Here is a 24,488-nt window from a genome sequence, read left to right on the forward strand (position 1 = left end):
AGTCCTTTTCCGTTGGTACAAATATGCACACACACACATTTTCATACCTTCTTCCATTTACGCTACTATTTTGCTCATGCTATTTTTTTGTTTGACTTATTGTTAGAGTAGTTATGTCAAAGACCTCCCTAGCCCACTTACTGACAATTTTTCTCCTCTCTTTACTAGTCTTTGCAGTTCTTGAAGTTTTTCATCGAAAGCCCTACTCTTAGTCAATTTTCACGCCAATCACTGGTGGTCCATACCTCATCCTTTCTAGACATGATCAGTAATTTTATTCTCATTTCTAACTTTAATTTATAATATGATTCAATAAATCTAACTTGATATATATTATGCCATCTTTTTACCTAATTATTGTCTACCAACCCACAAAAAAAAATGGGAAAAAAATAATACAATTCTCTTCTTTTGCTTTTTCCCTTTTTTGTTTTTGCCAGAAAGAATAGAGACTTTATTGTATCAATTTCAGTCCTTTATTTGCGCTCAACAGCATTACTGCTGCAACAAATCAACAAATAAAAACAGAGTTTGAAAATTTACAAGCATAAAAAAATATTTATAAAGTAAATCAAAGAAATAGTAGAATGAACTTTCCATATGATAATGAACTCTTGGCATGGGAAACTTATTTTCTTTCATTGTGAGTGACTCCGCGAGGCGTTTCAGAAGCGGAGCTACCCGTGTCGCCGAGACCTGGACTGGAATTTCTCTTGCTTAGCAATTCACTAAATAACCTGTTTGTATAAACATAAGGTCGATGATCCATTGGTTGTCCTGTTGCTGGTGCATTATGTACCCTCGAGCCATCTCCATTGAAGTGTTGCACGAGTCGGGAATCATGGAGAGAAGTGTAACCGGCAGCAGCACCAACTCCTAATGGATGGCTTTGATAAGTAGTTGACAGGAAGGGATTATACGCGAAGGGATTGTTAGCATTGACATTGTCGGGAGAGGTAGCCCATGGTGGAGGAGGATAGGCAGATGAGTTATCGAACAGCTCCGGTTGAAGGTGTGATTGTGGTGGACATGTAGGGGCTTGTTTTCTAGCCCACGAGGCGACGTAACTATTTTCAGGAGCATAAAATGGCTCAGAATCAGTTGGCTGAACAGATGTTGGAGGTTTGATTTCATCATATTGAATAGACGGCAGTGAAGGATGAGAGGGCAATGGGTTTGATAATAAGGTGAGACTGAAAAGGTCAACCATGTCTTGGTCTTTACTGGAAATTTTGATCGGGGGCTGAGGATCAGGCAATGCCAAGGAATTACTTCCCAACATGTATGATGCTCCTCCCTCTACACTTGATGCACCAGTCGAAAGCGTATTATTGCTTTGGTTAAACAAAGTCGACTGGCCACTGGGTGCAGTAGATTTGCCATGAGCGACATCTGGTTTCATTTTTAATGTCCTGCATACAGAAACAGGTCTTAGTCATCTTTAGAGTCTATTGAGTAATGGGGAACAAATTGTTTACTGATAAGACCTGCGAGCTAACTGAGCAAAATCATCATCATCTTCTTCTTCATTGTCGTCATTGTTGTATTGCCTTGTTGTGGAATGTTGAGGTGCAACCATGGGCAATGAACTTGGTGTCGATTCAGATACATGGGCTGGAACCGGCAAGCCAGAAGCTAATGCATCATACTTTACAAATAAGCTCTGCAGGTTATCATTCAATTCAAGGGCTTGAGCTAGAAGCACATCATCAGCGTCACTGTTACAAGGTATCAGCTTTAGTTTCACAATAAACACAGAAAACACTTTTTTTATTAAAAAAACTCAAAATAGATAAAAATAATAATAATAATTACCAGAGACTATTATGAAGTGACATTCATTATTGCAAATGAGAGTTATAAAGTTCACTGAGATATGTAATCCAAAGAATTGTTATTCAGAGATTGGGGACTAATGGGAGTATACCTGATTGAATTGATAGATTCAACTAGCTTTTTTTGGTTGGCATGGCACTGGTGCACAAGGTCTTTGATTACTTCATCTTCTACAGCCTAACAAGAGTAAATTACAGAATTAACTACAAGGCAATAACAGTATCTTAAGCTCTATGAACAGCATAACAATGGACATAAATTGATCAAGAAACATACATTGCGATCATTTAGATCCACAGCTTTCAGCATCTCGCTGAACAGATCTGTCACAGTCTTCATGCCAGAAAGGTCTGCTAAACTGATTCACAATTTTTAAATGCTAATTTGAACAGGAATAGAAGATATAACTGGTAAAATTAGCTCCACAACAACAGAGTGCATTAACAATAACTACCTTAGGGTTGCCATTTCAGACATCATTGCTTCGTCTAGTCTTGATCCAGAACCATTTGACGTCCCATATGCTATCTGAGGATACCTGACTGAAGGTGTTGCATTTTCAGGAGGGGTCAATGTAAGAGTAGCATTCGGTGATCGTTTTGGGAATATGACACCAGATCTCTGCAAATGTGTTGTGTGAATTATAATTATGAAGAGGGTTTAAAATGCTTTATCACATAATAGTATTTCTGTCTCACACGAGAAAACAGTCAAAGATCGATCAGTTATTTGTAATGATAGCCATATACTCTAAATTAGACAGCCATTAAATAAGAGGAATGATCTTCAAATTTCAATGAAACTAAAATTTATCTTCACCAGTAGATAATCTCTTGTCATAACATCTGTCAAGAAACTCTAAAGTAATTCCTTATGAAAGAATTACCATTACCGAAGGTTAAAAGAAGTTACACAACATGAGGAACTAGAAAGCAAAGTAACATACTCTTAAGTCAGTATATGCCCAGTAAAATTGAGGATACTTTCCTCCAGAACCGCCGAATGCTTCTTGCCAAGAATCAATCAATTCCAAAATTTTGTCTCTCACTTGCAAGTCAGCCTGTCGAAATATGTAAGCTTTTGAATTTTGTACACTATGACTCCGATACAAGGCCATTACTATTAAGATATTAAGGGAGACAACAATGTGCTGACCTTCTTCCTCACAATTTTGAGCATTTCCTGTAGAATTTCACGTTCAACCACTTGAAAATGTAGATAGTCACCGCAGTTCTTAATCATCATCTCCAAAAGCTGTAAACGGAAAGAATCATATATTGATTTTAACCTGTGACAACTTCTGCCATTGACAACATGAGCCTCCTTTATCAAATGCAGTCATGTTAAAGAGTCACATTATACTCAAAAAGCTATAGTATCTTTCTAGCAGTTGTTGGACACGTTTGTTTCAGTGTAGAATCTGCATAGTCCAAAGAATATAATTGATTGTAATGTGTGTGTGTGTGTGTGTGTGTGTGTGTGTAAATAGAGAATTAGGGTATTTTCATAGTATGTGACCACATCCCCACACATGATGCTTTCTTCCTATTGATCAACAAGAGTGACAGTGATATATATTTTACAAGGGTTGGCATCTGTTAAGACTGTAAACTTGCACGCACCGTTAAAGCCAAAAACTGAACTTTCGGATTCTTATGCTGTAGACGTTTCTTCACAGCTTTCACCACATCTTTCGCTGGCCTGATTCACAATAAACTATAAGATTTTCAAGAAAATGGGGCATGATTAAAAGACAATAAATGGAATCAGGAATCTCTATTTGAAGAAATTGCAAAGACAAGAGACGAGAATCTGGGCCCTCCAAATGCTTTCAGTCAATTTCTAACTCAATCCATCAGATTAAACAATGTCGGCATTTAATCTTAAACAATGCGGGCAAGGCCATGTCGCGTGGAGTTGGATATTTTTGAAAAGGGGAGAAAATGACAAGGAACAGAACAACAATCTCGCACATGCCCGAAGCGAGAGAACAAGAGAAAACTAATCATTCAACAAGTTCGAATCATCAAATCCCTAGCTCAATATTCAAACCGAAAGAGATCGACTCGCCCATAAAGTCCAACGAAACGCAGGAAAAACGAAGCGTGGTGCCCCATGGATTGGTCAAGAGATCGACTCACCAGCGATTGCAATTGATGGAGTCGCAGATTTCAATGTTCAACGTCCAGTCCGGGCCCATCAAGAGGTCGCTCGTCGCCTTATCCACCCCGACGGTCGCCACCGCCGCCGCCGACGACGACGACAGTGATAAGGACAACGACATCTCTTCGCCGCCTCCTCAACCCCCCACGGCTCGATTAAGAATCCGAACAACGACAAACCCTAACAAACAAATAATAATAATAATAATAAAAATCCCGGACGATTCGCAATTCGTGGCGAAATTATAAATCATGTTCTTAACCAAAAATAGCTATATTTAGAATGCAGTTTTCAGTTATCAGATCGTAACCGTATTTCCATAAAGTTCGAATTTTGAAAAAAAAAAAAAAATATTATTTATTTATTTTCAATTATTCGTGTAAATTTTATTTCGTAGAAATTAAAGACGGGAAGAAGAAAAAAAAAAAAAGAAATCGTTGCGAGTTTTCAGCGCTGCCATTTAACATCGTCATCTCATGCTTTGCGTGCAACGCCATGCACGTTCCTTCGATAGCTAGCTCTCAATAAAATGAATCTTAAGCACAAAAATGGTAGATTATTTACTTACTTGCAAATGGAGGCTCATGAGTAGTAGTGTAGGCATGCAACTTCAAGCCATGGAAATCGATCTCGCGGCTCGATCAATGTGGAAGAAGAGATTGGCCGTGCACGGTGGAGAAGCTGGGCACGCGAAAAACCAACCGACTACTTCCTTCCTCTACCGGTCAATTTTTCCGATCGATCAGCTGGAATGCACGTACCCTGCTTCTCCACCTTGAACGACCCATCTTCGAGAGATCTGGATGCGGAATATAATTTCCTCGCCTCGCCCCGCCCCGCCCCGCACGCCTCTGAGACAGCTAGATAGCTAGCTAGCTCTTGGATAAGCAGAAGAGAAGATGAGGAGGCTCCACAATAAAGCCGAGCCATTTCCACCCAAAGCAGTAGTGGAACAGAAAGTGAAAACCAACAGCTGAACTTGAACACTTGCTACAAAGCAAAGCCAGTAGCTCATCTATCGATCTCACAGTCAATTCAGAACAGAACGGAAAAGAAAAAATAATATATTAATTAATTAATTTATTTATTTATTTATTTATTTATTTATTTGGACCACGCACACTAGACGATCGAGTGTGACAGAATAGGGAAAAATCATAATGGTCCTAAGTATGAACTGGAAGTGAAACCGACGGACACGTGGAGAAACTTGGTGAGGAACACGGATTTAGATTGTAGCATATGAAATACGAATGCATACAACCTAACGCGGTCCTCCCTACTTTTCTTGTAGCTAGCGTTTGACGATAAGAACGGGGAAGGGGGCATGCAAAGTAAAATTTGGTTTCCTCGGCCGTTTCCTTTTCTGTACTGAATTTGTTCCTAGTGGAGAAAGAGGGTGTGTGTTAGGTATTAGGTAAACCAACAGAGGGGCCCTGATCATATACAAACACACACACAGATACAGCATCTTGATTTGCCACGTACCGAGGCGAATAGGCAATGCCATCCGTATCCCCAATATTATGGTGCTATTGCCTGCAGATGGGCTCAATCCGTATCCATTAACGTTATGTAGGTTCAAAGCACACTTCAGACTGGGCTCTTCACTTCCAAACGCGTTCATTATTGTACGTTCAAAAGAATAAAAAATTTCAGTTTATTCTCAAATATACATGTTGAATCTAGAAACTCTACATTCATTAATCCCACGAATATATTTCCCCTTCTAATTTAACTGGGTGCATTTAAAGTTACCAAAGTCTCAAAAGTAACATTCATATTTCTAAAAAAAATATATTTTTTATTTTACCCCTCCCATCCACCTACTGCATTCAAAAAATGTCATTATAATGCTGATTTTAGAATTATATATAGCATTAGAATGGAGTTGATTTTTGAAAATCAGCATCGTCTTTGATAAATTACAGATTTAACTTCTACATGGATACGTATGATGCTCCATCACACCTTAATATGACTATACCCTAATGCACCATTTGAAAGGATGTGAGGGAAGGTTAAAAAAGGAGAAGAAAATTTTGAAATTCTGTTTTAAAGAAAGTGAGCTACAGAAAGAAAAAATAAAAAAAAAAGGTAAATTTTATTGGATATATGTGAATGGAGAAGAGGTGAAAGAGAAATGGAATTTCATTGTGAATGAGACTTTAGTCCCATATTGGGAGCTTCAAGGCATGTTGGTTGTTTTATACTAATTCACATGCATTGAAGATGTGAAAAAATACATGGGGAAAGACTCTCTCTCATGCATGGGTACGTAGGGGTGCAAATCGAGAACCCGAATTGCATTGAAATATGTTGACTTGTGTGCGGGCATGACCTACCCAATTGGAGCAAAATTTACGCAAGCAGAACAACCAACATTTAGATTAATGCAACCGAGTGGAACGAATGCAGCCGAGTGAAACGTTGGTGTTACACAGTTGGCAAATAATGATCATTAAACGATCATTAACGTTGTCATTGGTTTGAGCACTTATATAAGGAGGCTACGGCCATAGGCAAAAGGTTATGCACATAGAAAGAAAAGAAGCAGAAGCTCTCCATCTACGTTCCCTCTTCCTCTGTCGTGCAACTTTTGCTCGACGGAGTGCCCATGACCACCAGTGCTTAGTGGAATCACGGTTTACTGTTGTATCCTGGGAAACAGACGACCTAAGAAAGCCTCGAAGCACACAGCCGAAGGTGGAGCGAATCTATTTCAAGGAAACTGCATTCGTTGCAGACCTCGGTTCCCTTAGTTCACTCGTCCGACCTCTTTCTAGGTTTTGCCTGGCCGATTGCTTCGATCAGCTGTTTGCCCGCCCGGTCGCTTGGAAGCGTGCTCGTTTTGTCGCTTTCTAGTCTTCGCCCGACCGATCTCTAACTCGCCCGGTCGGTCAGCTCACTCAGCCTCTTCGCCCGGTTGATCCTCAACTTGCTCGGCCTCTTCGCCTAGACGGCCTCCAACTCGCTCAGCCTCTTTGTCCGGCCGACCTCCAGTTCGCTCGGTCACTCACCCTTTCGCTTCGTTGATCGCTCTACTGCTCTGCCCAACCGTCCTCTTGGTTGCTTCACTCGGTCTATCTGCCCGATCGACCTTGATCTCGCTCGGTACTCAATTTCTAAGCTTGCTCGGCTAAGTTGCCCGACCGACCTTCAACTCGCTCGGTCTCTCTGCTCACCCGACCGGCTATAAGCTCGCTCGGTCAATACGCTCGGCCAGTCTCAAGCTTGCTTGGGAGCTAGCCAGCTCGGCCACTGTGCAGCCTTCGTTCGACACTTGGCAGATACTAGCCCCTGCTGGCAGCCTGAGTTATCATCTCAAGCTATTTTGATATATAAGTGAATTTAATTCGATGTATTTAAATTCAGCTAATACCCCATAAATCTCCGGCAGCAGATTATTTTTTTTCTAACAATCTTGAAATAGATTTTGATTCTGTTGAAATGACTACAAAACAGAATGTTGAGGTGCAACAGACTCAACACATGCAGACCCCCTCCGCCCTGATTGGAACTATGCTAATCATTCACGGGGAAGAGCTAGAGAAGTTCAGTGGACTGAACTTCAAGAGATGGTAGCAGAAGATGCTCTTCTACCTGACCATGCTCAATCTGGCTCGGTTCTTGACCGAAGACCCTTCCAAGCGTGCTGAGGATGTTGATGCTCAAACCATCAGTGCAGTGGAAGCATGGACTCATTCTGAATTCCTTTGCCAAAACTGCATCCTCAACTATCTCGCCGAATCGTTGTACATTGTGTATAACATGAAGAAAACGGCTAAGGAGTTGTGGAAGTCCCTAGACAAGAAGTACAAGACGGAGGATGCAGGGGCCAAGAAGTTCATCGTGGGTTGATTCCTGGATTACAAGATGGTTGACTCCAAGACGATAATCAGCCAAGTCCAGGAGCTTCAGGTCATCTTGCACGAGATCCACTCAGAAGGGATGGTTCTGAGTGAAACCTTCCAGGTGGCTGCTATCATTGAGAAGCTGCTTCTCGGCTGGAAAGATTTCAAGAACTACATGAAGCACAAGCGGAAGGAGATGAATGTGGAGGAACTCATTATTAGACTTCGCATCGAAGAAGACAACAAGAATTCAGAGAGAAAGATGTTCTCTATGTTGGATCATGAAAGCGCTAGAGGGGGGGGAGGGGGGTGAATAGCGCTTGAAAATTTGAAGCGAGTACGTAGCGAAAAAATGAAAATCACAACGCTAATAAGAATCAGTTTTACTTGGTTCGGAGCCTTCGTCGACTCCTACTCCAAGGTCCACACTCGTTGAGTGCTTTCGTTGGGAAATCACTAATAGTTCGCAAATTGATTACAACAGAAGGTACATGAACTATTAAATGGAAATACCGACAACAATAAAAAAAAAACGTGAACCGCAAGTTGTCGGAGTAGCTTCGCAGCATCACAAGGGTAGAGCGCAATAGAGTAGTCGTAGGAAGCAGTTGTGTTTGTGATGCTCCGTGGAGGCCTTCTTTTACAGGCATGCTTCGGGCGCTCGGATCCCTTCTAGGCGCCCGGACCGTGATGTAGGTCCGGCCAATCACCGTGCTCCCTATATGCGACGAGATGAGTTTTGCCTTTCGGGCGCCCGGACCCCATTTCCCAGAAAACTCTTTTTCCTGCAAGAAAATGTTAGTCCAAGGCAAAATAGAAGTTATACTACCCTGCAAAACAAAAGTTAGCACAATTAATAATCAAACAGAGTAGTAATTAGATTCCGTCTCCTCGAGACCGAAATCTAGTCACGATCTTAACTTAGATTTCCAAAATGGTTCTAAGTTGGATCAATGCCTAAGTTCCCTAACTAGGAACGCGTCCTCACCAAGTCACTCACCTCCAGTGACTTACCTTAACTTTCCTGCCAGACGTCCGGTCAGCCCGTCGACCCGCCTGGACATCGTGCCAGCTCCCCGATCGGCCCGTTGACCTAGCTGGACTTCATGTCAGACATTCGGTGAGTGGCGCTCACTTGGCTACCAGGATTCATAAACTTTAGTATTTAGCCTGGAGGTCTAGAGTTCGAATCCTGGGGAAGGCAAAAATCCACTGGCCAGGGGTGAGAAGACCTAGTGAGTAACGACATAGCCGAGGGTCCTTGGTCGACGACATAAGGGGTCGCCTGTTGGGCCGCCAGTTGGGCCACCCAAGGGACCGCCAAATGGGTCGTCAATTGGGCCGCCCAAGGGGCTGAGGGGTCGGGTCGTTACAAAACCCGCGGCAATGATGGATCGATACTGGAGCCACCAGACATGTGTGCTGTAATAAGGAGCTGCTTCACAACTTCGAAGAAGTCACTGAAGATAAATTGTTCATGGGGAACTCAGCAACCTCAGACATTATAGGCCAAGGAAAAGTGGTGTTGAAGATGACATCGGACAATGATCTAACTCTGAACTAGGGCTGCAAACGAATAGAGCCGGATTGCGAGCTTTTCGAGCCAGCTCGAAAAATATTCTATTTGTATTCGAATTTATCGAATTCGAGCCGAACTCGAACATGTTTGAATTTTTTTCGAGTCGAACTCGAGCCCAAATTATATTGTTTGAGCCGCTCGCGAGCCTTAATATTTACTAATGTAAGTTAGATATATATTAAATAAATAAATTTCGAGTTTTTCAAACCTATTTTCGAGCAATAATTTGAATAGTTCACGAACATGTTCGAATATTTCGAGCCGAACTCGAACTCGAGCCCTAATTCAAACTGAACTCGAACCAAACATTTTGAATTTTTCGAGCTTCGAATCGAGCTCGAAATCAAATATACCTATTTCGAGCCGAATTCGAGCCTTGAATTTTTCTGCATATTCGGCTCGATTCGGTTTGTTTACACCCTTACTCTGAACAATGTGTTGTATATTCAGGAAATTCGAAAGAATTTAGTGTCCGGATCACTGTTAAACAAGTATGACTTTCGCACTATTTTTGAATCAGACAGAGTTGTACTGTCTAAGAATGAAATGTTTGTAGGAAGATGTTATGAATCTGATGGGTTGTTCAAGCTCAATGTAATGACTATTAGGCCTAAGATGAATAAAAAAGAGAGCTCTTCCACTTATATGCAGTCTTCATGTTTGTGGCATGGTAGACTAGGACATGTTAACTACGATGTGTTGCGTAAATTAATAAACACGTAGAGCATACCTACATTCCATTTTGACCCGAAACACAAGTGTGAGATTTGTGTTGAAGCGAAATTGACGAGGTCATCCTTTCAACATGTTGAAAGAAGCAACAAACCACTCGGGCTAATCCACACCGACGTGTGTGACCTTAAAGGTACTCCAACACATGGTGGGAATAAATACTTCATCACTTTTATAGATGATAACACAAAATACTGTTATGTGTATCTTCTCAAAAGTAAGGATGAAGCTATAGAGAAATTTGTTTTCTATAAGAATAAGGTTGAAAACCAGCTTAATAGAAATATTAAGATGGTTCGAAGTGACTGAGACAGTGAATATATATCACCATTTGCTGAGTTGTGTGCTGAACATGGGATTAGACAGGAAACAACAGCTCCTTATACTCCTCAGTAAAATAGAGTTGTTGAGCGGAAGAATCAAACTCTAAAGGAGATGATAAATGCTCTTCTATTGAGCTCTAGATTGTCAGAGTTCATGTGGGGGGAAACTGTGTTAGCAGCTAATTACCTTTTAAATAAGGTGCCCCGGAAGAAAATAGATAAAAGCTCTTATGAGTTGTGGAATAGAAGACAATCGTCCTATAAATATTTACGAATATGGGGGTATCTTACAAAAGTTTTGGTGTCTGATCCAAAAAGGATTAAGATAGGACCAAAGACTGTTGATTGCGTATTTATTGAATATGCACAGAATAGCAGTGTGTATCAGTTTTGTGAGTATGAGTCACATATACCGGAGATACACAAAAACTCGATAATCGAATCGAGAAATGCCTCGTTCTTCGAGCATGTGTTTCCGTATAAGACACAAGAGGATGCTAGCTTCTCAAAGCGGGCATATGAAACGCAAGGCGAAGAAGAAGATGATGAACCAATCAAGGTTGAGCTTAGACGGGCTAAAAGAGCTCGGGTAGAAAAATCCTACGGATCAGATTTTATCACTTTCATGTTGGAAAGTAAGCCCTGAAGTTACTCAGAAGTAGTAAGCTCGTCTGATGGACCTCACTGGAGAGAGGCAATTGTATCTGAGATGGACTCTATCTTACAAAATCACACTTGGGAACTTCTGAATCTTCCTCCGGGAAGTAAATCACTGGGTTGCAAGTGGATCTTCAAGAAGAAAATGAAGTCAGATGACACAATTGATAAGTATAAGGCCAGACTTGTAATCAAAGGATACCGACAACAAGAGAACCTCGATTACTTTGATACATATTCTTCGGTATTAATAACTTAGAGTATTGTTGGTTATTGCTGCTCTATGAAATCTTGAAATACATTAAATGAATGTAAAGACTATCTTTTAAACGGAGATTTAAAAGAGGAAATTTACATGAAGAAACCTGAGGGGTTTTCTGTGTTAGGATAAAAAATAAGGTTTATAGATTGGTGAAATCATTATATGGCTTGAAACAAGCACCAAAGCAGTGACATGAGAAATTTGATATTGTCATAAAGTAATGTGGATTCAAAATTAATGAATATGATAAATGTGTCTACATGAAAGTCACAGATAATGACTATGTCATCTTGTGTCTATATGTAGACGATATATTTATTATTGGGAGTAGTGATAAAATAATCAAATCCACTAAAGATATGTTGAACTCAAGATTTGACATGAAATACATGAGTCTAGCTATTGTGATTATAGGAATCAAAATTCTTAGAATAATAGAAGGACTTGTTCTTAGTCAGTCTCATTACGTGGACAAGATTCTTGAGAAATTCACTAAGGATAATACTGCGTTGGCACGAACGCTGATAGATATTGTTGGTGCAATATTCCCTAGGTCAAGGTTGACCTGTTTGACTGGGCTTGAAGTGAGTCAAGCTCGAGTCTTGATGATTTGGTTTCGATGTTTGACAATACTTGTAGACAACACATGAACATTGCAGGTGCAATTGTTCATGTAGGGAGATTGTGAAGGAGAGTCAAGTAGGTCAAGGTTGACTGGATACTTGACTGAAAATCCTAGTGAGTGAAGCTAGGTAAAAGTCCTGGTGAGTGAAGCCAGGCAGAAGGAAACCCTAGTAAGTGAAGCTAGGTGAAAGTCCTGGTGAGTGAAGCCAGGCAGATGAGAAGACCTAGTGAGTGAATCTAGGCAGAAGGGAAATCCTGGTGAGTGAAGCCAGGCATAGGGAAATCCAGATAGGTAAAAGTTGACCAAATATCTGGTGAAAGTCCAAGTAGGTCAAAGGGATTGACCGGATACTTGGCAAGAGGAGAAAAGTCCGAGTGGGTCAAAGGGATTGACCAGACACTTGGTGAGAGAGTCATAGCTGGTCAAGGGTGACCAGATGCTAGGTTTTATGTACCAACAAGTCATGGTTGACTAGATGTTGGTTTAGGGGGCTTTGGACTTGCTTTTGGGCAAAAACCAAGATCTGGATTGATCAGCCGATTGATCCAGCAGATCTGGATCGATTAGCTGATCGATCGGGTGAGTCCCCACTAACAAAACCCCTTTGGATCGATCCGTGGATCGATCTAGAGGTCCCAATCGATCAGTGGATCGATTGAAGCTGCTGTTTGTGCGTGATAAGCCCTGGATCGATCAGCCGATCGATCAATTCAAAGCCTCCCCGATCGATTGGGAGCAATCCAATCGATCGGGATCCGACCGTTGGCATCGTATTTAGCTGCAGACGAGTGTTTCTTTCAGTAGTGCTTACACGATTCATCTCCGATCTTCACCAGCGACTCTACAGCTCTCTCTCAAGTTCAGATCGCCAGTTCTTGAAGATTCTTGGAGGTTCTTCCAAGTCAAGAGGCGGATCAAAAGCAAGATGAGAAGTTAGAGTTAGGGTTTATTGTAAGCTTTTGCTTGTATTTCATATCCTTTCCTTTCTTCTTGTATAGAGAGTTTGTAAAGACTTCTTCGCCTTCGGTAGTTACCGTAGAGGAGTGTGTTTCATAGTGGAGGGTGCGTGAGTGTGTAGATCCTTGGATTAGTCACCTCTTATGAGGTGGATAGCAAGTAAAATCTATTTGTTAGCGTTGTATTTTGTTTTTTGTACATTTCCGCTGCACATCTTTGAAGAAACAAGCAATGCCAACCACGAAGCACGCGACGAGCTATTCACCCCCCCTCTAGCTACTTTTCGGTCCCAACAGATATGAGTCAACATCTATCGAAAAATTGAGGTGAAAGTATCTCTTAGATATAGTACTCTCGAGCGATTGGAAGTTTAATGTGCCTGATGAGTTGTACACGATCAGATTCGGCCTATGCAGTAAGTAAACTGAGTAGTTACACGAGTAATCCCAGTATTGAGCACTGGAAAGGGATAACAAAAGTACTAAGGTGCTTAAAGTATTCTCGTGAATATGGACTGCACTATACGAGATATCCTGTTGTGATCGAAGGATACAACAATGCGAGTTGGATATCTGATATAAAAGACTCTAAGTCTATGAATAAATATATATTCACTCTAGCAGGTGTAGTCATTTCTTGGAAATCTTCTAAACAAACCGTAATAACCATATCCACAATGGAATCTGAGTTTGTAGCTCTTGACAAATGTGGTGAAGAGGTTGAATGACTACGACAATTCTTAGAAGATATTCCTAAATGGCCGAAATCTGTGCCGACAATTTGCATACATTGCCATAGTCAATCAGAAATCGGTCAGACACAGAGTCATTTGTATAATGGTAAGTCTAGACATATACGTCGTAGACATAATGTCATTAGACAACTACTCTCAATGAGAATTATCACTGTTGGCTATGTGAAGTCAAAAGATAACCTAGTAGATCCGCTAACCAAAGGGTTAAATAGAGAGTTAGTTGCAAGCTCATCACGTGGAATGAGCTTAATGTCGTTGTCAGCATTTATTGCAGAGGGCACCCAACCTATGCTGATTAGAGATCCCAAGAACTAGGTTCAAAGGAACAACTAATTTGCACTGACTAGATATACTGTAGGGGGGCCCAATAAAATAGTGAATGGATTAGGATAAGCCGATGGACTTTTAATGATCAAGAAGAGTAGATGGCTACTCTAGAGGGATCATCTATGTGAGAAAAAAGTAGGGCCGCTTTGAAGAGAATTGGAGGCACAATTCTTAGATCTTCTCATAGAACCAGACGTGTTTATGGCCAAGAACGAACGCACTCATAATAACTGAGTTGTATCAGGAAGAGTCCTGGGTGAGATATGTCAATGCTTATATAGACGGCAGAATAGTTCAAGGACATCGTGTCTACTATCAGCCAGTAAGCAAACATATCTTCATAAGGAAAGGTTCAAAGGGTAAAACCTACCTGTCGTATACTGGACTCAACTGTTGAATGCTATCACATACTCTATCTCCATTCATGTGGGGGATTGTTGAATATATGTGAATGGAGAAGAGCTGGAAGAGGCATAGAGCTCCATTGTGAATGAGACTTTAGTCCCACATTGGGAGCTTCAAGGCATGTTGGTTAGTTTATATTAATTCACATGCATTGAGGATGTGAACAAATGCATAGGGAGATACTCTCTCAAATGGTGGGTGCACAGGGAGGTGCAAATCCAGGGTCCGAATTGCACTGAACCATGTTGACTCGTGTGCGGGCACAACCTGCGCGCCGAATGCCGGACCGGGCGGGGCAAAATTTGCCCAAGTGGAACAACTAACATTTTGCCACGTAAACCTTTTTACTGCTTGTGTAACAGATGCATTAAAGAAAGATTAATGCAGGCGAGTGGAACGGATGCATTAAAGAAATATTAATGCACCCGAGTGAAACGTTAGCATTACACAGCTAGCAAATAATGATCATTAAACGATCATTAACACTGCCATTAGTCTAAGCTCCTATATAAGGAGGTTGCGACCAGAGGCAAAAGGTTACACACATAGAAAAACAGCAGAAGCTCTCCACCTTCATTCCCTCCTCTTCTGTCGTGCAACTTTTGCTCAACGGAGTGCCCATGATAGTTCAGGTACCACTCAGTTCGTCGTGACCACCAGTACTTGGTGGAATCACGGTTCATCGTTGTATCCTGGGAAACTAACTCGCCCGATCAATCAACTCACTCGGCCTCTTTGCCCAATCGATCCTCAGCTTGCTCGACCTCTTCATCTGACCGGTCTCCAATTTGCTCGACCGCTCACCCTTTCACTCGGTTGGTCGCTCTATTGCTCTGCCTGACCGACCTCTTGGCTACTTCACTCGATCTATCTGCCCGACCGACCTGATCTCGCTCGGCACTCGATCTCCAAGCTCACTCAGCTAAGCTACCCGACCAACCTTCAACTCGCTCGATCTCTCTGCTCACCTGACCGACTGTAAGCTCGCTCGACCAGTCTCAAGCTTGCTCAGGAGCTAGCTCGCTCGGCCACTATTCAGCCTTTGTTTGGCACTTGGCAGATACCATGCCTCTGCTGACAGTTTAAGATTATTAGCTCAGGTCATTTCGACAGATAATTGAATTTAATTTGATGTATTTAAATTTAGCTAATACCCCGTAAATCTCCGACAACATATTATTTTTTTTTACTAACAAGCTTTAACCTTCCTTATCCATGAAATGAAAAAATTTCTTACACCTTGATTTGGGATGTAAGAAAGGATAAAGGGAACTAGAAAAATTTATGTTCCAATTTTATCTCTGTTTTATTATATTAATTTATAAAATTATTATTTTAGGTATTCTTTGCGTCGTAACTAAAAACACTTGCACTGCTCGACTCATGACGCCTGATGCTCGCACTCCGTCGACACTGGCGCTCACTTCGATGTCAACGTCGACACTAACACCGACTTCGACGCTACCGCTGACTTTGACAAATAAGTTACAAGTACTTGAACGTGTAAGTCTTAACCAATAAATATATGCAAGATGCACTAGATTCTTAAATGCATAAATCTTTAACAAAAGTAAAGATATTTATATACCCTCACTTTCCTCCAAACATGATAATACATTAAATTAATGAATCTTCACTCCCTCCCAAATAAGGAGAATATAAATACTTCATCTCCTTTTTTCCTCCCTTCTCCGCCCATTAATAAACCTTTACTCATCATATCCAAACAAAGGATCACCCTATCCAAACAAAGGAGAAGACTGTCCCTTGCTAAATGACTAGTCATTTTGGAATGGAATGATAACCATCGTAATCTAAGATAAAAAAAAAACAAAAGTGTCGATGCATCACTATCTAATCCACACCATACAATATATGGTTCGACCACAAAAAAGTAATAATGACTTCATCTATAGAATCATACCATAAGGTAGAAACACAGTCAAACGACAAAGCAATAGTTAAAATATTGAGAAATCCATAATAGAAACTGTACGAACTCATATACAAACAAGATTAAGACATAACTCATTAAAACTTTGAGCTACTAAAGCATTACAAATCTAACTCAATACAGCAAATATCACATTATCTATAAGAACATGAACAAGGCCATATCTGTTAAGGAGACATATTAAGAAACAGTTTATGGGATGAGCAAAATATTTTGACAAGCATTATTATAGAAAACCAAGATCAAAAGTCTGATCTCTACCGAGCATAATCCTTGAGCCTAAAGGAAAATACCAATCAGCAGATATACTTTGAATACAGCATTGAGGTAAAGGAAACTTCAATCATAGTCATACCATAAAGAAGGATAAAGATCAACATCGTTGTTCAGCAGATACAGCACGTTCAAGAGAATAACAATATTAGGATCATACATTACGAATCTGTATATCTTATGCTGCCAGATTAATCAATGGTTGCAACGTTTACTAAAGATAAGGGATCATAAGAAGCCCTAGATCCAAGAATACCTAATTGCTACTTGGCCGCAAATCAAAGCTTCGATCGAGCAGATCCAGCGCAATAAATCAAGATCAGCAACCTCAGATCCAAATTAGATGCGGACGCCCGTGCCCGACGACGCAGCAGCACCGCCTAGAAAGGACAAGAAGCCGCCGGCGGGGCCAGTCGGATCTTGATCATCGAGGAAGAGATCTTCCGGAACGCGGAAAGTGCCGTGGACACAGACGAGGGCGGCGCCAACCAAGAGAGCAGAGACGATGAGGGATCCGACGGAGGTCAGGAAGACAACGAGCAGAGTGAGGAGGACGAGGCAAGCAAGGATCTCCCGGTCGGAGAAAGGGCGACGGAAAAGGACGAGCGGGGTGGCGTCAGCTGGGCGGAAGAGGTAGAGGAAGGCCCAGGCGGCGAGGAGGGCGAGGAGGAGGAAGAGGGAGAAGGGGTGGGAAAGAAGGGAGATGGCGAGGGTGGCGGCGAGGAGGGCGAGGTAGTTGACGCGGAAATACCCGAGGTTCTTGCGCAGGCGGGAGGTGGCTTCGGAGAGGGTGTCAGGGCGGGCGAAGGCGGAGCGGTCGAGAAGCTCCGACCAGGGGCGACGGTGCGCGAGGGAGCGACGAGCCGTGTCGGAGATGCGGGAGAGGAAGAGGCGGAGGGCGGAGGAGGAGATCGGAGGCGCGGAGGAGGATCCGGTGGCCGCTCCGCCGCCTGCGGGTGTGATGACGGGTAGGATGGGCGGCGCGGCGGAAGCCATCGGCGAATTTTGGGCGACCTAGAAAACAGAAAGCAGAAAGTCGGTTGGCTTCGAGAGAGTCGATTTTATAAACAACAGCAAATTCATTTGTGATTTTTTAAAAATATACAAATTAAGAAACAAATTTCCGGATCACTTGGAGACGAATTAATTAACACGCATGAAGAAGTTCTTAATTAATTAAATTAATTAATAATCTCGAACGTACCTAGTGATTTATTATTAATATTTCTTTGTCCAAAATAATAAAAATAAATAAATAAATAAAATCTCCTATTGCCCTCCACGATATGGTAATTATAGAATTTATATATCGAAAAGAATGGATTGGTAGGGCTATAATCAAACCCAAGCAAGTTAAATTTTATAGTATTTAATGTTGTTTGATAAAATAATGAATCTGAATTAAACTAAGCCTAAAATAAATCAAGCCGTTAAAATAATTGTTCGAGTCGAATTTGGTTTCTTTTTTTGAGCTTGAACATAACTTGAGCTTAGTTCATTTAAATATTATCGAACTCTCAATTCAAGCTGGTTTATTATTTGAAACTTTTACATTTTAAACTTGTTCTATTATTGAGCTTAATAATACAAATTTAGTTGTTCATTTTAAAATTTTATTTATTTATTTAGCAAGTTGATAAAGTTTTATTGATGAACATGGTTCACGAACGTTAACGAGCTGAACACATGTATTTAAGCTTGTCTCTTTAGTTAAACGAGTTGTTTAAGTTTATTTATTTAGTTGATCTTGTATATATTGAATAAACATAAACATACTCTTACTAAGCCGAACACTAAGCTTGTTTACGAACATTCGGTTCATTTACAACTCTATGTATTGGAGGCAGTGCCGGACCTGTGATTTTGGAGCCTGAGGCGAGCACAAAAAAATGGTGCCCTCAAAGTTTGACATTCATATATTTCCAATCAATGTAAATATAACAATATTTTTAATTCTAGAAATAAAAGATAAAAAAAATATCATCCAAAACAATATGTCATAAGCAAATATTAATATAATCAAAATGATCCAAACAAAATATAAAATTAATCTTCCGGACCAATAAATGTCACTTGAATATTGCTCGCCTCGCAGTTTTAGAAGCAAAAGTATTGATTAAGTTAGCATAATCAACTTTCTCAACCACTTTTTTCTCGATAGATAACATAGCCAAGCCATTTAGTCTTTCTTGCGACATAGTTGATCGGAGATAAGTTTTGATCAATTTCAACTTGGAAAAACTCCTTTCAGCAGATGCAACTGTAACTGGTATAGTCAGCAAAATTCGATAAGCAATATAAACATTTGGATAACAACTATCCATTTTCTTCAAATAATTCAGCACATCAATCGCTCTTTTTGATTCTCTTGGTAATGAGTGTCTTAACAACTTTAGTTCTAAATATAAATCTGATCCATCAACATCAAAGTGTCCATCATGTGTTAAAGACTCTTGAAGATTGACACATGAGTGTAAGAGACTATCATCATCAATATAGTTCAATCTCTCCAAACTAAATAAAAATCCAAATGTTTCTTCATATTTTTGAAATTGTTCAAACCGAGTTTGAAGTGAAGAAAGAGCTTGATCAATTATAAATAGAAAGTAATTAACTGGAAAAGATTCTTTAGGAGACTGGGTTACCTCTTCACTATTGATCTCATCAAATTGTCTCTTTCTTCGGATGATGCGTTTTTCTCGAAAAATATGTTCGATTCCCATTTCACTTGCAATATGTTGAGCTTCAATTAATGCTTGATCAAATCCAGATTCTCTAAACTCTTGGAGAGAAGAAATAAGTCCTTTTAATTGTCTAATAGCAATATCAATATCCATATTTTCTGCTTGGAGAAACTTACTAACAATGTTAATCTCATATAACAACTTATACCAAATTACCATTCCAAACACGAACTCAAAATTCTCAAGTTCAAATGATGCCAAACCCTCAGCTTCACTTTTTATTTTTGAGTCATCAGAAATGTTTGCCAAATCAATTAAAGCATCTCGTATTTTCGAAGTTTGATCTTTTATGGGCTTCACGCTGTCAACATGGCTTTCCCATCGTGTTTGTGATAGTGACTTTACTGTAAGACCTTGTACATGATCTTTGAAGATTTGCCACCGCTTGGTAGAAGAAGAAAATAATGAATATATGCGTTGTATTACACCGAAAAAGGACATTGCTTTAGGACAACATTTCACCATATCACATAATGTGAGATTAAGACTGTGACATCCACATGGAGTGCAGAAAGCTCTAGGATTAATTTCAAGTAATCTACTCTGTACATCCTTATGTTTTCCTTTCATATTAGATCCATTGTCATATCCTTGACCTCTTATATTATCAATGTCAAGTTCGAGATTGTTCAAAATATTTTTAAGCTCTGTAAAAAGCCCAAGTCCTGAAGTTTCATTAACTTTAAAAAATCCAATCCAAAATTCTTCAACCGCTATTGCATTTTCTGAATCATCCACACATCTAATTACAAGGGACATCTGCTCCTCGTGACTTGCATCTGGAGTGCAATCAAGTATGACAGTGAAATACTTTGCATGTTTAATTTTTGCAACAATTGAACTTCTTACTTCAGCCGTCAACATCTGTATCAATTCATTTTGGATTTTGGGTCCAAGATAAGTGTAATGAATCTGTCTTTCTTGAACACGCTAAAGGTGCTCCTCCATTATTGGATCAAATTCAGCAATCATTTCAATTAGCTGCAAAAATATTCCATTATTCTCAACATAAAGCTTCTCATTATCTCCCCGAAGTGGCAAGTTATTCTTCGCAATTCTTTGCACAACTGCAATTATTCTCTTCAATATTTGTTTCCAATGTTCTCTCTCCTTGTTAATTGCTACTTGTATATTTTCATCAATTGTCTTTTTCTTTCGAAGTCTTCTTTCTAATTCAATCCAACTAGTCATGCAATCAATATGATCTTTACTAGTTTCATGAAGATTGAGACATCGACTGATATTCTTCCAATCTTTGTATCCTTCGTCAGCTAGATGACCAAGTTTCATTGTGGTTCTTTGAGTCTTGAATAACTTGCAACAGAAACAAAAGATCTTGTCCATAGAAATAGAATACACTAGCCATCTTCTGTCACTTTTCTCACCATTTGACAATTGCCTCTTATAATGTGATGGATTGAAGTGTCTGCTGGTGTTATCAAGAGGAAACAAAATATCATCATCTTTTCTAGGACCTCTTTCAACTAGAAAATCCCTAATATTTTACATTTTGTCCCAATTTCCTGGATCATCAACATTTAAAGGGAACACGATCTCTTGATTTATATCTTCATCACTATTATTTTCAGGCATATTGACTTCAACTTTATCATTTCCATATTGTTTTTGGTCTTTATTTTGAAGTTCATTCAATTCACTATGTTTCTGATCATTCAACTTATTATCAGTGTCATCCTGATTCAGTTGTTCAGCTACTTCTATTTGCTCTGCTTTTTGGCTGTTAGTGAAGTACTTATTAAGACTTCCTACTTGGCTTTGAATTAAAGTTTCTTCCTTTTGTTTTTTCTTCCTTTTTTCTGCTCCAGACAATTGTTTTCTTATAGGAAACATGTTTGCTAAAAGCCTAAATATTAATCTGCAACAATAGTTCATAGATTAAAATAGTTCCAACATTTAAATGCATAAAAAATTCACCAAATCATAATATGTGTAAATATCATCCTGCTAAATCATACTCAAATTTTCATCTAATATTAAAAACTATGGTGGACTAATCATATTCTTCGAGCACCCCCATTCAACCAGTAAAGAAGCAAAATAAAAAGAAGAATTGATAGTAGATTCAGAGAACTAGAGAAGTAAAGTGTCATCTCAAGAGAACATAAATAGAACATACTATTGTATCTTCCTCTTTCCCTTCCATTGTCTTTAAAATTTGCACATACTCTCTAATCTCAAGCCCTAATTTATAAAAGTCATGGTAAAAGAGACATTGAAGAGAAAAACTGGATGCACAATGTATCAGAACCACTAGAGTCGAGATGCAAGATTTCACATATATTGTTAAGTTGGAAATGTAGAAAAACAAGCAAGATGTCACTGAAAGTTGAAAGTTGAAAGTTCAATGCCTATATATTGATTATGAAAATTGTTAATTTAAGTGATGAAGATAGTAATTTTCATCAAATAACTTGCAAATCAAATAATTCATGAATAGTATTTATATTTGCCATTTTTCTTACTTTTTGGCAGCCAGCAGCCTGTCTTCCTTTTCCAATAGCAGCACCAAAAAGGAAAATTAAACAGAAACCTTGAAATGAACAAAACGAAAAATTTTAGGGCTTTGAGAAATTTACTTCCAAGAATAGTACAAGATTCAACAAGGACACAAGTCACACAACTCACCGATCTTAAGAAGCAGGAGAAGAGATGATCAAGAACAGTGCGAGCGATTAAGTAACTGCAACTCAGATCGCACCACTGGAATCTTTAAATTTGATTGGCACAAACTGCGAGGGAGGACAAGCCGTCAAGGTGAGCGGAAGATGAATCAGCCGTCGTTGAGTCGCCGATGGAAACAGGAGCAGTGACGTAAGCCGCAGAGATAGAGCTGATGGCAAAACGACAGAGGCGGCTTGCAGCACTTCTGCCGTTTGGCAAGGGGCGAACTGGTATGCGAAGAGGAGAAGCAGCGTTTAGGGCAAGGAAAAATAAAATAAAATTAAAACAACAACAGGGGCACAACGTTTTTTTTTTTAATTCGTATATTAGTGTTGATATGCTACGCATATCAGATTTTTTTTAATTTTTTTTTTTTTAAATTTGAATTAAAAAAATTAATACTTCTTTAGATAAATCCATAATACATAAATATATCCCCTAAACATGTTACAATACTCCATAAATATTTAAATTTATTTCATTTTCAATTTTTTTTTTACTAAATACTATAATCCAACTAGAAAGTCTAAACCCTAGAGATAAAATCTTTTAAAAAAACATCTTAAAAATTATAATCCAATTGGGAAACATGAACCCTAAAATAAAATTTTAAAAGAATATTTTAATTAATTTTTTTAATTCAAATTTTTTTTAAAAATAATAACAGACAAAATCTATTATTTTTTAGATTTTGAATTAAAAAAAAATAATATTTTCTTTTATATATCCCTAAGCTATGAATACATCCCCTAAACACATTACAATACTCTGTAAATACTTAAATTTATTTTATTTTTAATTTTTTTTACAAAATACTATAACCCAATTGGAAAGTCTGAACCTTAGAATTAAAATCTTAAAAATAAAAATAGCTTACAAATTATAACCCAATAGAAAAGCCTCAACCCTAAAATAAAATCTTAAAAAAATATTTTTATTATTTTTTTAATTCAAAATTTGAAAAAATAATTAAAAAGAAAAAAATTAAAGCTCATATCCTGCGCGATGTGCACAGTGGCGCACTGTGCACATCGCGCAGGATATCATATTCCTATATATATATATATTATATATAATTTTTTTTAAATTTTGGTGCCCCTGAAATTTGGGGGCCCGAGGCACTTGCCTCACAACTTATATTAAAGGTCCGGGCCTGAAATTTGGAGGTGTCGTCGTCATCCCACATACATGAAGCTGCCTCGTCAAAGTCATTGTCGTACGACGACCATGGCGATGATGTCGACACTAGAGACAACATCGATGACTCGATTGTCATCACCAACGAGCAAGACTGCGACATGCTCAATGTGGTGATCACCTCAAGACGTAATGAGGGTAACGATCTCAGCTGGGGATGGCAAGGCGACCTTCATCACCACTGAGGGCTGCACTGTGTTCTCTGCTCCATGTAGATATGCCAGTGAGTAGTTGCAAGACGTGGCGACTCCGGGGTCGGGTGGGAGCATGGGGAAGTAATGGAAGTTGGCGGGGCGAGGTAGGAACAGACGTACAACAGCGATGGAAGCAGAAGCGGAGGAGGAGGTTGTGACAAAGCAGGGGAAGTCAGGGCAATGCTCGGCGAAGGAGAAAGCAAGGGACGACTAGAGATTGAGTTGCACCTAAAGGCAATAGAGGATGAGCACGGTGCAATCATAGGCCTTGGCAGCCTCCTCGTCTGTGGCAAAGATGCCCAACCACATTTGTACGTCCGCTTGCGGGCGCTCTCAGATCTCCACCACCCACATCCCCTAGCTCCACTATCAGATGTCATGGAATTGGAATTTATCATTCTCCAGCCCGCCCTTCCCTTTCCCTTTACCCTTACCCCTTTCCCCTCCTGCTCCCATTGACATCGGTCTCATTACTGGGGTTGCTGGATTGGTGGAAGCACTACTTGTTGAGATATACTCGATGTAGGTGCGCGCTAGAACACGTTTTGTAAACATGCGTGGCGACAAATAAAATAATAATAATTTCTAATTATTACATTACACACACCACACGCATATAAGGATACAATATGTCAAACATGATCACATAATTAAAATTTTACGAAAAGTAAATTTACGCTAGGTATACCTTACGGATAACCTATAACGAGAAGAGCATCAACAGTAGTGACGTTGTCGAACCTCGCCTCTATTCGTATCCACGCCGAACTCCTCAAGACAACTCCTTGAGTACAAGTCTATCCTTCGAAAGTTACTAGCCACGAGCGAAGAAGAGGGATCAAGAGGAAGAAGAAGAGAAGCACACAAGGGAGTGTTTTTCTCCCTTGTGGTGGTTAAGGCAACAAGAGGGAGCACCCTCTTGTTGGCGGCGAGAGAGAGAGGATAGGGAGAAGAGGATTGAGTTTCCAAA

The 24,488-nt window shown here is 39.7% G+C and overlaps 3 protein-coding genes across 5 annotated transcripts; all 3 read right to left on the reverse strand.

Moving 5' to 3' along the window:
- Positions 1-457: 457 nt before the first annotated feature.
- On the reverse strand, positions 458-4,942 carry LOC121973227 (TOM1-like protein 6). Of its 3 annotated transcripts, XM_042524786.1 has the most exons (10): positions 4,568-4,942; positions 3,978-4,179; positions 3,459-3,537; positions 2,992-3,090; positions 2,783-2,896; positions 2,291-2,457; positions 2,113-2,194; positions 1,928-2,013; positions 1,488-1,718; positions 458-1,412 (listed from the first exon to the last, which is right to left on the reverse strand). In XM_042524786.1, exons 2-10 carry the CDS (start codon positions 4,118-4,120, stop codon positions 629-631), a joined length of 1,785 nt encoding a protein of 594 aa, XP_042380720.1. In that variant the 5' UTR covers positions 4,121-4,179; positions 4,568-4,942; the 3' UTR covers positions 458-628. The 3 variants fall into 3 exon arrangements, with proteins under 3 accessions (XP_042380720.1, XP_042380724.1, XP_042380727.1); XM_042524790.1 differs by lacking the exon at positions 3,978-4,179; XM_042524793.1 differs by lacking the exon at positions 4,568-4,942 and having other exon boundaries at positions 3,459-3,552; positions 3,978-4,115.
- An 11,814-nt stretch (positions 4,943-16,756) lies between these two features.
- On the reverse strand, positions 16,757-17,766 carry LOC121973258 (PRA1 family protein B2-like). The gene has a single exon (XM_042524794.1). It carries the CDS (start codon positions 17,695-17,697, stop codon positions 17,041-17,043), a length of 657 nt encoding a protein of 218 aa, XP_042380728.1. The 5' UTR covers positions 17,698-17,766; the 3' UTR covers positions 16,757-17,040.
- Positions 17,767-18,770: 1,004 nt separating this feature from the next.
- LOC122041088 (zinc finger MYM-type protein 1-like) lies at positions 18,771-20,309 on the reverse strand. Its single transcript, XM_042600660.1, has one exon. It carries the CDS (start codon positions 20,307-20,309, stop codon positions 18,771-18,773), a length of 1,539 nt encoding a protein of 512 aa, XP_042456594.1.
- Between the last annotated feature and the right edge of the window lie 4,179 nt (positions 20,310-24,488).

The sequence above is a fragment of the Zingiber officinale genome, chromosome 1B, assembly GCF_018446385.1.
Source record: "Zingiber officinale cultivar Zhangliang chromosome 1B, Zo_v1.1, whole genome shotgun sequence".
Lineage (NCBI taxonomy): Eukaryota > Viridiplantae > Streptophyta > Magnoliopsida > Zingiberales > Zingiberaceae > Zingiber > Zingiber officinale.